This window comes from Callithrix jacchus, chromosome 7 (genome assembly GCF_049354715.1).
Source record: "Callithrix jacchus isolate 240 chromosome 7, calJac240_pri, whole genome shotgun sequence".
In the NCBI taxonomy this organism is placed as follows: Eukaryota; Metazoa; Chordata; class Mammalia; order Primates; family Cebidae; genus Callithrix; species Callithrix jacchus.
In genome coordinates, this window is record NC_133508.1 from 44,025,370 (window position 1) to 44,040,959 (window position 15,590).

General features: G+C 54.5%; 1 protein-coding gene across 18 annotated transcripts in view; it reads right to left on the minus strand.

Moving 5' to 3' along the window:
- Positions 1–15,590, minus strand: part of CHD5 (chromodomain helicase DNA binding protein 5) — a 75,917-nt gene that overhangs the window by 27,453 nt on the left and 32,874 nt on the right. For all 18 annotated transcript variants that reach the window (XM_054236854.2, XM_035307496.3, XM_078330184.1 and 15 more), the window contains 13 exons: positions 13,915–14,046; positions 13,715–13,823; positions 12,307–12,498; positions 12,020–12,220; positions 8,991–9,128; positions 8,780–8,901; positions 7,501–7,674; positions 7,019–7,160; positions 6,427–6,558; positions 3,522–3,639; positions 1,869–1,993; positions 524–755; positions 187–297 (listed from right to left, as the gene is read on the minus strand). In XM_054236854.2, the coding sequence (XP_054092829.1) occupies positions 187–297; positions 524–755; positions 1,869–1,993; positions 3,522–3,639; positions 6,427–6,558; positions 7,019–7,160; positions 7,501–7,674; positions 8,780–8,901; positions 8,991–9,128; positions 12,020–12,220; positions 12,307–12,498; positions 13,715–13,823; positions 13,915–14,046 (1,928 nt within the window). The remainder of the gene's footprint in view (positions 1–186; positions 298–523; positions 756–1,868; positions 1,994–3,521; positions 3,640–6,426; positions 6,559–7,018; positions 7,161–7,500; positions 7,675–8,779; positions 8,902–8,990; positions 9,129–12,019; positions 12,221–12,306; positions 12,499–13,714; positions 13,824–13,914; positions 14,047–15,590) is intronic.

A 15,590-nucleotide genomic window follows, 5' to 3' on the forward strand; every position in this document is an offset into this window, starting at 1 on the left:
TCCCATCCCAGGGGCTGCAGCTGAGGGGCCTGTTGACCCGAAAGAGGAAATCACGCTGTAACAGCCCCATTCCCCGCCCACCCAGCAGTCCCAAGACACCCAAGTGAGGGTGTGTCGGGGAACCCCTCTCCAGGAGCAGCCTCCTGGTTGGAGGAGGAGCTGGGGTTGGGCTGGGTTGGCCCCTACCTGGTGGGGTGCTACCATGCTTCTTCTTTGCACTGGCAGCCAAGTTTCCCCCTTTGGAAGACTGGACATCAGGGATGGGTGTGACCGGCCTCTGGCCCTGAGACATCATGCCTATTGGGCAGAGGAGGAGGGCGCTGGTGCAGGAGCACAGAGGGCTGCAGGATTGGCGGGCAGTGCCCAGAGACACCACCCTGGGCTGCCCTGGCCAGGAGACACCAGTGGGGGTGCAAGAGAGAGGAAGAGTGTTGGAATGGGCAGGGACCCCATCAAGCCCTGGATGGGTGCCTCAGCAGCATGACCCCAGGCCCCACCACACTCCCTCGGGACAGAGGCCCACCCTCCACGTCATCCTTGAAGAGCTCCTCCGTGCCGAACTTGAGGATGTCGTCCAGCTCCTGCTTAGTCATGGAGCCCGACTTGGAGCCGAGGCCAGGCCGCACCACCAGGTGGGTGAGCATCATCTTGCGCTTGGCTACCTGCGTGATGCGCTCCTCCACTGAGGCCCGAGTCACGAAGCGGTAGATCATCACCTTCTTGTTCTGCCCAATTCGGTGGGCACGGCTGAAGGCCTGGGGAGACCTGCAGCTCAGCACCCATGGCTCACCCAGGCTCCAGGCAATGGAGGGGGTCACACCCATGAGCTCAAGAGCATGGAATGGGCTGCATGACTGGGTAGGGAGAGGCATGTGGTGCAGGCTTGCACCACTGCAGCTGGGCTCCCTCCCAGACTGCGAAGCCTCCCACGAGCCAGGGTGCTGGGCTGGGTTGGGAGTGGAAAAGCTCCCAGTGGAAGCAGCCAGGACTGCAGGTGTGCAACAGTGTGTGAGGGATGACACAGCCAGTGTGCTAGGTGTAACTGACATCACACAGAGCTTCATGGGGGCCCTGGGGAGGTAGGGGGCTGCATTTCCCTGTGATCGAGCCACTAATGGAACCACAAGACCATGTGCTGGAGATGTGCAGCCACCTTCCGAGGGCAGCAAGGAGCTGCATCTGCCCAGTATAATACAGGGAAGTGCCAGACTCTGCAGCCCTGCATGAGGTGATCTGGATGTGACCATGCATATGTGTGTGTGTCCACGGGCGCACAAACATGAATGAGAGACATCACTTTTTATGTGTTCCCCTACATGTGTAAGAGTTTGATGTGTGTGTCCCAGCCCCCGAGTGGGGTGGCCAGGGCTGTCAGGGTAGCTCTATTCCCATAGCCCCGCCCCCCACATCCCTCCCATCCTTCCTTGTCAACCCCATCTGCCCCTTGCACCATCTCATCCTCCCCCCACCTCTGACAGGCCCACTCTATGCTCCCCATCCCCTCCAAAATATATGCCCCTCTGGGTCCCAGGACTCCCTCATCCTGCCTCCCTCCATGGCCTTGGTCCTGAGGGTGATGGGAAAGACCAGAATCAGTGGCCACCATGAACTGCGGTGTGCCCTTGGACACTTCCCCTGCCCTCTCCAAGACTGTTTTCTCCTCTGGACGAGGACAGAGCTGGAGGGATGGGGCCCAAGCTTCCATTCATTCCCAGGGCCCCTCATGGGGCCAAGACTCCATGAGGGAGGGAGGCCCACAGCACCAGGGGAGGTGTGGAGGTCATGTCCAGGAAGGCATGAAGGACAGGAGAACCTGCCCGAAGCCCAGGGTAAGAGGGCCCTGGGAGGGTGGCAGCAGTGACACAGACCTGAATGTCATTGTGTGGGTTCCAGTCCGAGTCGTAGATGATGACAGTGTCCGCCGTGGCCAGGTTGATACCCAGGCCACCTGCCCGGGTTGAGAGGAGGAAGCAGAACTGCTGGGCCCCGGGGGCTGAAAAAGAGGCCAGCAGATGGGATGTTTGAGGGAGTTCACCTTTGGGGGTGAGAACAGAGGGAAGGAACTACAGCAACAGGTCGCTGGCAGAGAATTACAAAGCCAGAGACCTCATCAGAGATGAGAGGCCACAGCTGCACTCAGGGGAACCAGAGGAAGCCCGCTCAAGGCCGCTTAGTCCCCAGCGGTGCTCTGAGCCCTGGCCCAATGGGAGAGTGCTAGAATGAAGAGGAGGTCAATTTTCAAATCCCAGATGAGCAAAAAACAAAGTGGTTGTTTGGCCGGGCACAGTGCCTCATTCCTGTAATCCCAGCATTTTGGGAGGCTGAGGCAGGCGGATGACCTGAGGTTGGGAGTTCGAGGCCAGCTTAACCAACATGGAGAAACCCTGTCTCTACTAAAAATGTAAAATTAGCTGGGCATAGCCGAGATCACTCCATTCACAAGAGTGAAACTCTGTCTCAAAAAAAAAAATAAATAAAAGAAGTGCAAGCAGCCAGCAAGTACAGGCAGAGCCTCCAGAGAGCTCAGTCCTCCATGTCCCCCCAGCTCCCCACCCCCAGCTTCCCTTAGCCCATCGATGCCATCAGGGTGGCCAGGGAACACTCAGGCACAGCTCTGGGGCCTGGGGTCCTGCCCTGCTGGGCAACCCTGTCACAGGATGGCTGGTTCTCAGCCCCTCAGGGCCCTTCAGTGACCTGGGACTGACCACAGCCCCCACTGGAGCTGCAAACAGGCCCCCACTCACCCAGGGCTTCAGCACCTCCTGCTTCCACATGTAGCTGGGCCACGTCTAGACCCTGAAACTCTGAACTTGCTATTCCTCCTGGCTCTCTGGCACGAGTGTGTGAGAGGAAGCACTGCTTTGGTTGTTTGGGGAGTGTGGCCCCAGCCTCTTTCTAAGGCCCAAAGCCCCAGGGAAACAAAGCTTGTTGCTATTTGCTGCAGACTTGCTCCTAAAGCTTGCAGCTGACTGCTCCCCACACCAGAAGTTTCCTTTGCTACAGAGGGAGCTCCATGGGCAAGACCCTCCTGGCCTTTACCCTCGCCTCTCCTTCCCAGGTGGAGAAGACCAAGCATGGGTGAGTCTGGGTGAAGAACCTGACCATGTGTGGCCTGGCCCTTCACTCTGTCCTGCCTCTGGAAGTGGCCCCAGGCAGCATGTGCATCTCTGTACCTCCTGCCACCATTCACCATACAGCAGGCTCTGTCCAGCACCGCTTATAACTGGGGCTCACCTCGTATCAGTATTAGAGGTCCCCATCTGCCTTTCTCATTGTCTGTTTCTAACTCCGTTCCCAACAGGTGTTATCTATTGGGCCCCTCGGAACTCTGATTCCATGGGAAGAATCCTTTCAACACTGGAAACTCGGGAAGCTACCGCGATCTCAGGACTAGCCTGCTGTCTTCAGCTATGTGTGGGGCTGATGACACAACACTGGCTGGGTGGCCTGGCTAAGAACCTGGCCTGGGAGAAGAAGCCAAAAAAGGGTCCCAATCAGAGCCCCTGGGCAGGATGGGGTACCATTGAATCTGTCGATTGCCTCTTGTCGGAGGCCCCCAGTGATGCCGCCATCAATCCGCTCATACTTGTAGCCTTCGTACTCCAGGAAGTCCTCCAGCAGGTCCAACATCTTGGTCATCTGCAGAGGAGACAGGCACGTGAGGAACTGCCAAGGAGCAAGGGGCCCAATAGGCCATGGGCAGGGACCCCACCACAGCCAGGGGAGAAGAGAGCCGCCTGCTGGATAGGGAAACAGCTGAGACCCAGGCAGACCCAATGCAGGACTCTGGGGAAGAACATAGTTTCCACCCTCACCTCTCAGAGTCAATCCATCCTCCCAACCAGCCCCGCAGTGACCTGCCTAAATCAGGGCTCTGACATGAGCCTCCCTGCTCCCACCACACAGAATTAAGTTCCATCTCCTTGCCCTGCATTCAAGGCTCTGCAGGACTAATGCTCCTTTATAGCTCCCAGCCATTCCAAACTACCTGACTCTCTTCCTGGAAAACACAAACATCACCTCTGTGATGTCTTCCCTGATTTCACTCCTCTCCATGAGAAAAGAAAAGCAGTCCTTTCTGAGCTCCCATCACCCCATGTAATTCCCTTTATTCTTGAAAGATAGTTTAGCTGGATATAAAACTATCAGCACATATGTTCCCTCAGGGCACTGGAGATTTTGCCATAGTCTCTGCCACCTGTTGCTGAGAAGTCTGAGAACAATCTGGTTGCCCTTATTTTGTAGATACTAGGTCTAAAGTACCTGGGGGTTCTGAAGTGTCTAGGGGTTCATTTATTTGTATTTATCTTGCTTGGTACTCTAGAATGAACTCCAGATCGGAGACCTCACATCTCTCTAGGTCTGCAAATGCTCAACAAATCCAACTTCTTCACCATTTTTTCTATTTTTTCTACAACTCCAATTGTATGATTGTTGGAGCATCTCAAGGTATCTTCCATGTTTTCTCTGTTTTATCTTTGTCCCTGTACAGTGCATTCTGGGGAAATGCCTCAGCACCAGGTTCCAATTCATCAATGTTCTCTTCAACAGTGTTCAGTTTGTCCAGTCTGTTGAAATGTTTTATTTCAATTTCATGCATATCATGTTTCCATCCAATTGTTCCTATTTCAGCTCTTCCTGCTTTTGCTTAATTTCTTATTTTAGGGTTTCAATTACTCCATTATTTTTGAGGATCTTAAACATGTCTATATAGTCTTTTCAGGTTATGTTATTCTTTTTCTCTCTCTATCTTTTAAGAGACAGGGTCAGGGCCGGGTACTGTCGCTCACGCCTGTAATTCCAGCACTTTGGGAGGCAGAGGCAGGTGGATCATGAGGTCAGGAGATCGAGACCATCCTGGCTAACATAGTGAAACCCTGTCTTTACTAAAAATACAAAATAATTAGCTGGGTGTGGTGACATGAGCCTGTAGTCCCAGCTACTCAGCAGGCTGAGGCAGGAGAATCATTTGAACCCAGGAGGCGGAGGTTGCAGTAAACTGAGATTGTGCCACTGCACTCCAGCCCAGGCAACAGAGCAAGACTCTGTCTCAAAAGAAAAGATAAAAAAAAGAGACAGGATCTTGCTCTGTGACAGACTGGAATGAACTGGCAAAATCATAGCTCACTGCAACCCTGAACTCCTGGGCCCAAGCAATCCTTCTGCCTCAACCTCCCAAATCACTGAGATTACAGGGTAAGCTACTGCACCCAGCCCTTATTTTTTTATTTGGATTCTAGTCCAAATAAAATAGTGAATGTCTTGGCATTCACTTTTCTATGGGTTTGGAACTGGAGTTCATAGGCTCATTTTGGGCAGGAGGGCCCTGTCTCTGTCGCTTGTCCTGCGTGTCTAGAAGCTGTGTGGTTCCCGTTACTGGTCTCTCAAGGCCTCTGACCAGATTTGTGTCTCGTGTTGGTACCAAGGTGTGGGGGGGATGTGGAGCCATCTCCCCTCCAGCAGACTCCCTGGCTCAGCCCCTGGTCTCAAGCTTGCCCTGCTTTCCAGTATTCTTCAGGCTGCAGCAGCCTAGCAGGGTGACCTGAGGCTGCAGGTGGCGGACGCCGCTTTCAGTTGATGTTTGTGCACGAGGAGCCATAGCCCAGCCAGGCTCAGTCGGCCACGAAATGGGTATTTTTTTTTTTTTGAGACGGAATTTCGCTCTTGTTACCCAGGCTGGAGTGCAATGGCACGATCTCGGCTCACTGCAACCTCCACCTCCTGGGTTCAAGCAATTCTGCCTCAGCCTCCCGAGTAGCTGGGACTACAGGCACGTGCCACCATGCCCAGCTAATTTTTTGTATTTTTAGTAGAGACGGGGTTTCACCATGTTGACCAGGATGGTCTCGATCTCTTGACCTTGTGATCCACCCGCCTCGGCCTCCCAAAGTGCTGGGATTACAGGTGTGAGCCACCGCGCCCGGCTGAGAGGGATATTTTTAATCCCATGACTCTGCAGGATCATCACTGTGGCCTCCAACACAGAGCTGACCACAGGGTCGGGTGCCTGTCCCGTGACTGTCTCCTACAGTAGACTGAACAGCTGGAGGACAGGGACTAGATCACTGGTCCCTGCACCCATGTGCCAGCACAGAGCCTGACTATGACAGATGCAAACAAAGGGATGGAGGAAGAAATGAACACACCAGAGGCCGGCAGCCCTGCTGCCAAGCCAAAAAGCCAGGTGCCAGTGGCCCCTCAGGACCTGTTACAGACAGGGCAGGTGCTCCTTACAGCAAATGTGCTCTGAGCTCCTCAGCTTCACCACGCCAGGGCACAGGAGTGACCCCTGACACACGGTCACATGACCCACATGGGAACAGTACTGAGACCTGAGAGATGCCAGCAAGATTGTGCCCCCAAGCATCAGGGCAGGACGCCCTCTGTGGGGCATGGAGCCAGGGCGGAGGGGGCGGGGACATGCACCTGGGAGAAGATGAGCACGCGGTGCCCCTCGTCCCGCAGCTTCTTCAGCATCTTCTGCAGCAGCATGAGCTTCCCTGAAGACTTGACCAGAGAGCTTCCATCGTAGGAGCCATTGGGCAAGACGGGGGCCTCCTGCAGACACAGCAGGAGGTGGGGCATTGGTGGGCTTCCCTCTCCTCTCTGACTCTGCACCAAAGGGGCCGCAGGGAACAGACAGGTGCCAAGCAATGGGGTGACGGCCTGTCTGACCCACTGAATATAAGACCTACACCTGAGCCAGGCCAGGCTCCACAGTGCGGGGTAGACTGTGGGTCCCTGGCCCTGGCTCCAGGCCCCCTGTTCCCAGGCATGGCGCACAGCCACACCAACCCTACCACAACGGTGGGTTCCACGATAGGTTCCCCAGCACCTACCACAGAGGCCACAGGCAACCTACCATGATGGCCAGGGAAATCTACCACGGCAGCCACAGAGAACCCGCCACAATCGCCAGAGAATCTATCACAGCGGCCACAGGGACCTACCACAGCGGCCACAGGCACCTAGCACAGCGGCCCCCTAGAATCTGCCATGATGGGTGGGGAGAACCTACCACGGCAGCCACAGGAAAGAGGTAGGGGTGGTTGCAGCACTTCTTCAGGTCCATCATGATGTTGAGCAGCGACACTTGGTTCCCGCCCCCCTTGGAGTTCAGCGCCTCAAAGTTCCTCGTGAGGATGAACTTGTAGTACTTCCTGCAGCGGGGCATGGGGAAAGGCAGGCTGGGTGTACCTGATCAGACCCGCCTCTGCTCTGTAGCGGGACTGGAAGCTGGTGGCCAAGCACCCGTTTATAGGGAGACTCAAGGGAGCCCCAAGAAGGGAAGCCACTGGCCTGGAGTCCCCTGCAAATGACTGGGGGACACTGCTAGAACTCAAGCGGCCCAAACTCTGGTCACTAAAACCTGAGAGGAAGCCCCAGGAAGAAAGCGTATGTAAAGCATGAGCCCAGGCCTCAGTGAGGCTGAAGAGCAACCCAGGAGACCAGGCCAGGGGAAGGGGCACACAGGCTGCTCCCGGTCAGCCTGTCACTCACTTCTGCATCTGGCTCAGCTCCACACGGACAATGAGCTCGGTCTTGGCTGGCATGTTCTTGAACACATCAGCCTTGAGCCGCCTGAGCATGTGCGGCCCCAGCAGGTCATGCAGCTTCTTGATCTGGTCTTCCTTGGAGATATCAGCAAACTCCTCCAGGAAGCCCTCCAGGTTGCTGCAACAAAGAGCTGAGATAACAACCAGGAACAGAGAACCCGGGCAGAAGAGGCAGGGTGCTGAGCGCCCAGCCCATGTCGGCTGGCTGGCTGGTGGACCAGGGAGCCCTGGCTGTCATCTCAACTTCTGTCTAAGCCTGTGTCGCCCCCATACATCACAGCCCTCTCTTCCTCAGCGACACTGGACACCCTTCCACCCTCAAAACCATCCTGGACAGGAGCTCTCTGCTACCCAGATAACAGATGAGGAAACTGAGTCTGATGAGTGCCCGAGTTGATACAGTCCAGCTGTGCCAAAACCTGCCATCAAATCTACATCTCCTGGTGGCTCACACCTGTAATCCCAACACTGGGAGGCAGAGACGGGTGGGTCACCTGAGGTTGGGAGTGCGAGACCAGCCTGTCCAATATGGTGAAATCCCATCTCTACCAAAAATACACAAAAATTAGCCGAGCATGGTGGCACACGCCTGTCATCCCAGCTACTTGGGAGGCTGAGGCAGGAGAATCACTTGAACCCAGGAGGCAGAGGTTGCAGTGAACTGAGATCACGCCACTGCACTCCGGCCTGAGGAACAGAGTGAGACTCTTTCTAAAAAATAAATAAATAAATCTACATCTCCTGATTCCAAACTCGGCACTCTGCACCCTGAACCCCCAATTCTGAGCAGGAAAATGGAGGTAGGTGAAGAAGATGAGGAGGCTGGGGCAATGGGTTCCGGCCCCCCAGGCACTTGCCTCTGCCTCCACCACAGTTGCCCATGTGAATCACCTGGGTCTCAGCAGAGGGAAGGGAATCTGCCAGGGGAGTAGAGGCAGGGATAGGAGCCCAGGAGGGGCCCCGGGTGGTCTAGGGCAGAGCTAAAGAAAAGTCGTGGTATTAGCAGCAGTTTCTATTTATCAGACACCCTCATCTGCCTGTGCCACCCGCCCCAACACCCTGCTCCTGCAGGAGGTCAAAGCAGGGACATCATTTAACGCTCTCATTTTACTAATGAAGTTACAGCTGAGCAGATCTCACAGCCGGGAAGGGCTATTGATCCGTCTTCACTGGAGCCACCCCAGCCCCACCACTGCCTCCCCAGCTGGATCCACGTGACTCACTTGAACCTCTCTGGAGTCAGGAAGTTGAGGAGATGGAACAGCTCCTCCAGGTTGTTCTGAAGGGGGGTCCCTGTCAGCAGCAGCTTGTAATCAATCTTGTAGCTGTTTAAGACCCTAAAAAACTGAGGAGAGGAGAAGGGGGCCTGTCAGGGGACTCTAGGCGGCCCCTCACCCCAGGTGGCTCTGGGGTCTGGCGGCTGGTGCCACCTACCTTGGACTGGTTATTCTTGAGGCGGTGGGCCTCATCCACCACCAGGCAGGCCCACTCGATGGAACCCAGGATGGCCTGGTCGATGGTGATGAGCTCATAGGAGGTGAGCAGCACATGGAATTTGATCTGCACTTCTTTCTGGAGAAAAGAGGGGCATTGGGGAGGAGACGGCTGGGAGTAGAGCGGGCGGATCACAGTCCGAGGAGACCGAACCAAGAAGGAGGCGGGCACATGAGCCACAAATGCTCCAGGGAGCCTCCGGCCGGCCAGCCTGGGACCAGAGGGGCACATGCTGGCCACCGAGCAGAGGGGCATCCACCGAGGCCCAGAGCACAGCCCTGAGAGAGGGTGGTTGTGGAGGAGAAGGAAACAGAATGCAACAGCGATGGCCTCCTCTCCTAACAGCAGCAGTGAGATAGGGTCTCACTCCCACCCCCAAGCCTGGAGTGCAGGGGTGCCATCACAGCTTACCTGCAACAAGAACTCAAAGGGCTAAGCCTGCACCTCAAAAAGTCAAAACAAGAATTTCCATATGATCCGGCAGCTCCACCCAAAAGAGGTGAAAGGAGGGACCCAAAGGGATATCCGCACATCCATACTACTTCCCTTCTGCATCACTAACAGCCAATAAAACTAGAAGCAATCCGTGTGCCCCTCAGCAGACAAACAGACAAAACGTGGTCTGTCCGTGTGATGGAATGTTCTCCAGCCTTGGAAGGAAATTCTGACCCATGCTACAACATGCATGGACCCCAAAGACGTTCTGCTCAGTGAAATGAGCCAGTCACAAAAAGACAAATGCTTCTTGATTCTACTCATATGAAGTACCCAGAGTGGTCAACCTCATAGAGACAGTGGAATGGTGGCTGCAGGGGCTGGAGGTGGCGGAGGATGCTCATGTCTAATGGAGGCAGCATTTCCATTTTGCAAGATGAAAAGATTTCTAGAGATTGGCTGCATAACAATGTGAATGTTACTTGGTATATTCTCCAGAGTTATAAAAAAAAAAAACCCAAAAAATGTGAATGTACTTAACACTATTGAGCTTTTTTTTTTTCTGGTTGGGTTTTTTTGTTTTGTTTTTTTGAGACGGAGTTTTGCTCTTGTTGCCCAGGCTGGAGTGCAGTGGCGCAGTCTCGGCTCACTGCAGTCTCCACCTCCCAGGTTCAAGCAATTCTCCTGCCTCAGCATCCTGAGTAGCTGGGGTTATAGGCATATGCCACCACACCCGGCTAATTTTTGTATTTTTAGTAGAGATGGGGTTTCACCATGTTGGCCAGGCTGGTCTCAAACTCCTGACCTCAGGTGATCCACCTGCCTCAGCCTCCCAAAGTGCTGGGATTATAGGCATAAGCCACCACGCCTGGCTGTTGTTTTTTTTTTTTAAGAGACGGAGTCTCACTATGTTGCCCGGGCAAGAGTATAATGGCTGTTCACAGACGCAATCATAGCACACTACAGCCTCGAACTCCTGGGTTCAAGCAATCCTCTTGCCTCAGCCTCCCAAGTAGCCAGGACTATAGGTACACACCACCACGCCCGGCTCAACTGTACTCTTAAAAATGGTTAAAACAGTCAATTTTACAACATGTGTTTTTTACCACAACTTTTAACAATTAAATAATTAAATAGTAAATATAATAGAAAAGCCAAATCAGCGAAGTGCTTGGCACACAGCAGGATCCCCGTGGGGGCTCAGGGGAGGTTCTTTTTGTGTCTAACTGATCCAGGGGCTCATCCATCTACAAAGTCACCTGTGGGATCACGGATTCATTCACTCATTCAGCAGTTTCCAAGCATCTCCTAAGTGCCACAACTAGCAGGAGACGGTGGAGAAAGCTGACATGGGAGAGTCCAAGAGCCTGTGAGAGGGTCTACCAGCCCCCAAGGCTGCAGCACTCATCTTTCCAGGGGCCAACGGCTGCAAGTCCTTGCTCCTCAATGTGGAGAGTGTTTAGAAATGTAGAGGCTCAGGCCGGATACGGTGGCTCACGCCTGTAATCCTAACACTTTGGGAAGCTGATGCAGGCAGATCGCCTAAGCTCAGGAGTTTGAGACCAGCCTGGATGACACAGGTCATGTGTGGAGGACAAGGAAACCAAATGTCTCTATTAAAATACAAAAAATGTGCTGGGCATGGTGGCACATGCCTGGAATCCCAGCCACTCTAAAAGCTGAGGCATGGGAATTGCTTGAACCTGGAGGCAGAGGTTGCAGTAACCTGAGATCGCTCCAGCCTGGGCAACAGAGTGAGATTCTGTCTCAAAAAATAATAATAACTAATTGGAGCCAGAGGCAGTGGCTCACTCCTATAATCCCAGCACTCTGGGAGGCTCAGAAGGGCAGATCACTTGAGGTCAGGAGTTCAAGACCAGCCTGACCAACATGGTGAAACCTGTCTCTACAAAAAAATACAAAAATTAGCCAGGTGTGATGGTGTGCTCCTGGAGACTCAGCTACTGGTAAGGCTGAGGTGAGAGAATCACTTGAGGTGGGAGATTACAGCGAGTTGAGATGGTCCCACTGCACTCCAGCCTGGGTAACACAGTGAGATCCTGTCTCAGAAAAATAAATACATAAATAAAATAATAATTAGCTAAGATGAGGTCATATTGGATTGGGGTGAGTCCTAAATCCAGTATGAATGATGTCTTTCTAGGACAAGAGAGACATGAAGGGGAAAACCCCATGTGCTAACAGAGGCAGAAACTGACCTGACACAGCTGTAGGCCAGTGAATGTCTGCTGCCACCAGGAAGCTGGAAGGAGGAAGGAAGAGTCCTCCCCTACAGCCTTCAGAGGCAGAAGGCCCTCCAGAATGTTTGAAGCCACTCCCATTTGTGACACTTGTTACAGGAGCCCCAGAAAACTGACATGTGGTAATTCTGCCTTTAGGACAAGCCCTTCAGAGCCTGCTAGCCTCAGTAGCCCTCCCGGGTCGAGGGACCCCAAAGGAGTGCAGGACACCTGTGGTCCCCGAACCAGACCCGGGGCCTCTCTACCGTCCTTCCAAGGATGGCGAGCCCCCACCTTCATGCGGAACACCTTCTTCCCACTCCGAATGGCATTGTCCTCAAAGGAAAACTCATTCTCCCGGATCACAGAGCGGCTTTCCTTGTCCCCTGTGTAGGTGACCACGTAGAAGTCGGGCGCCCACATCTCAAACTCGCGTTCCCAGTTGATGATGGTGGAGAGGGGCGCACTCACCAGGTAGGGCCCCTTGGAATGGCCCTGGAGAGAGAGGCCAGTGCCGTGAGACTGCCCGCCCTCGGCCAGGACCAGCCCCCACCTCCTGGCCACCCATCCCACCTGCCCACCTCCTTGTACAGGGAGTAGAGGAACACAATGGTCTGCACCGTCTTGCCCAAACCCATCTCATCGGCCAGGATGGTGTCAGTGCCCTGGGCCCAGGAGAAGCGCAGCCAGTTGAGGCCCTCCAGCTGGTATGGGTGCAGCGTGCCGCCTGTGGAGTCAATGTACCACGGCTGCTTGTCGAACTTGACCGTGGGCTGCAAGAGAGGCAGCGGTTCAGACACGCCCCAGATCCTGGGCCACCAGAGTCCACCCTAGAGGCCTCTGTGCATGCAATTCCTTCTGCCTGGAACACTCTTCCCACTCTTCCCTGTCTTTCTAACTCTTCTTCATATCTTGGATGGAATGCCTCTTCCTCCAGGAAGCTCTCCCTGACTCCCACCCCGGCTGAAGTGTTCCTACAATGTCCTCCCATGGCGGCCCTGTACTTCTCCTTCTCAGGGAAATTTCTCAGCTGCTGAATTCTCTGACTTTGAGCCCAGGTTGTCATCACCACCTTGGTCCTGTTCACCACCTCCTCTAGAGCCCCATACAGTGCCTGGGACATGCGTCACTTCTTCACTATTCGTTGGGTGAACAAGAAAAACAAATGTCTATCTGGGGCACTCTCAATGCCCCCAGTAACTGGCTCCTCCACTTGATCCAGACATTTGCTTTATTTTTTTTTTTGAGACAGAGTCTCTGTTGCCCAGGCTGGAGTGCAGTGCCACGATCATGGCTCACTGCAGCCTCAATTTCCTGGGCTCAAGGGATTCTCCTACCTCAGCCTCCCTAGTATCTGGGACCACAGGAACACCACCATGCCTGGATAATTTTTTAATTTTTTGCAGAGGTGGGATCTCACTATGTTGCCTCAAACTTCTGGGTTCAAGCGGTCCTCCCACCTCCCACAGTGCTGGGATTACAGGCGTGAGCCACCGTGCCTGGTCCATTTGCCTCTTGATACTGCTCAAGGTCATGGCTCCCATGCAGTCCTCCCCATGGACCAGACCCACCCGCTTTTCCCCAGCATCTAACAGGCATGGGATAGTCCCAGGCCAGGCCCTCGGAGTTCTGTGGATACCTGCCACAGGCCCCTAGAAGACAGTGTGTCTTCTGAAACAGCTGCCCAGGGCTCACTGCCCCTCTTCTACTGAGGGCCAACACAGGGCCAGGCGCTAGCGGACACCCAGGGAGCTCTGCTGAGTGAGTCACCCTGGGTCTCCTCCCAGCTGAGAGTGGTATCTAAGTAGCGTGTCTGCTGCGGTGCTAGGAGGGACCTTCCAGCTGTCCCAGCCTACGTGGGCACGTGTGCATAAGCCATGAGGGCCCAAGAAAACGTCCTTTTGAGAACACGCCCCCACTGCACGTTCCAGTCTGGGGTGGGCAGGCCCTGGCAACCCCGCCCACTGCTGCCCTGCCCTCCCCACTCACATCGACGATGGGCGTGTCCGGAGGCTTCTCCTGCTTGTCATCCCTCAGCTTCTTGCCCTTCTTGAGCAGCCTCTTGGGCAGCCTGCTGTCTTCTCCCAGCATCAGCTCCCTGGGAAAAGGCATTGGACGCAGGTGAGCAGGGCGCAGCCCAGGAGCAGGCCTCGGCAGCCCGTGCCCAGCAGCCGATCCCCAAGGCCCACCTGTGGCCCCAGTAGGCCTGCTTGAGGTTGTCGTAGTAGGGGATGTCAATGTCATCGATCTCCCAGGTGCACTGATCGTAGGGCAGGTCTTTCCACTTGATCAGGTAGTGCACATCCCCCTTTTTGTCAAAGCTGCAACATAGTGAATAGACGTGCGTTGCTCAGGGCAGTAGCCACCACACAGGTTTGATGAAGGGCACCTCCCAGGGTGCCCTCAGATCCTAGGCCCAGCCAGGAGGAGGGTACTGCTGCTCCAGGGAGGTGTAGCAGCTTGCCTGAGGCCACACAGTGAATGAGAGGGGATTCGACAGAGACCGAGAGGGACACTGAAACCAGCTAACAGAAGAGCAACAAGCCAGCCTCCAGCATCCTTCACAGCCTCTGCGGCAGGGATGAATCCCATTTGGCACGGGGTCTGGATTTTCACAGGAGTTGTGCATTTCTAAGTTAGAAAGTTCTCTTTCCTGCCCATGGAATCGGTTTTCTAACTTAAAATACCTGGAGGACTCCTGCAGTGCCCATGTAGGGTGAGAAGCTGTCTCTGCAAAGTAGGTAAGGATGCAATTCCTGCAGGTGAGGCAGTCTCTTCTGGGGGCACAGGGACCCAGTGACCAAGCCCGGCAGCACACAGCTTGATTCTGGCCATTGGGAGGGGCCTCAGGGCCTCCCACCCCACCCAGGCTAAGGCAACCAGGCCAGAGGAGTGCTGCAGGGCTGAGGTAGGGCATGGATCCCTGACACAGGTGCACAGACCAGGTGAGAAGCAGGTGCTGCAGGCCTGGGGGACATTAAGAGAAAGACCAGACTGGGCACAGTGGCTCATGCCTGTAATCCCAGCATTTTGGGAGGCCAAGGCAGGCGGACAACGAGGTCAAAAGATCGAGACCATCCTGGCCAACATGATGAAACTCCATCTCTACTAAAAATACAAAAATTAGCTGGGCGTGCTGGCGCACGCCTGTAGTCCCAGCTACTCCGGAGGCTGAGGCCGGAGAATTGCTTGAACCTGAGAGGCGGAGGTTGCAGTGAGCCAAGAGAAAGACCCATCCCCAGTTACCATGGAAACCGATATTTGTTTGTTTTCCAATACATAATTGATTGTTTTGCAGATTGCAGGAATAAATCTGGGAGGAATTCACCTGTCCCACTTTGGGGCAGAGAGAAAAATTACCATGTATATTTTTAGCATGCAATTTGGTAAAGGTAGAAAACCGTGGGCCAGTTCACTTCTGGGCTCAGGTTCCCATAGGAGCTGACGCTGGAAGGGCCATTCTCAGGAGGAATGAGAAGGAAAAGAGGGGGTCCCAGAGTTGAAGGGGGGAAGCTTTTTAAAATTCCGCACCCCTCCTCCTGAAGATCACCTACAGCCAGCCTTGGGCAAGCTCCCGTCATCCTCATGCCAGACTGTTTCCCACAAGGGCCTCAAAGCCCAGCAGTCGAGAGCCAGGATTGAAATCTGAACATCTGGCTCAGGCTCTGAACCTCTGCTCTGCCCAACAACTGCCTGAAGCCAAAAGCACTGAGTGACAGAGGCCACTAGATGCTAAACCCCTCAAAGTCAGAGGCCACAGGGTCACCGGGTGAGAAGCACAAGCCCATCTGTCAGCCACCACCAGTTCTCAAGCACCTAAACTCGAGAATCGGCAGGAGTTCCCCCCATCCACCAAATCAAAACC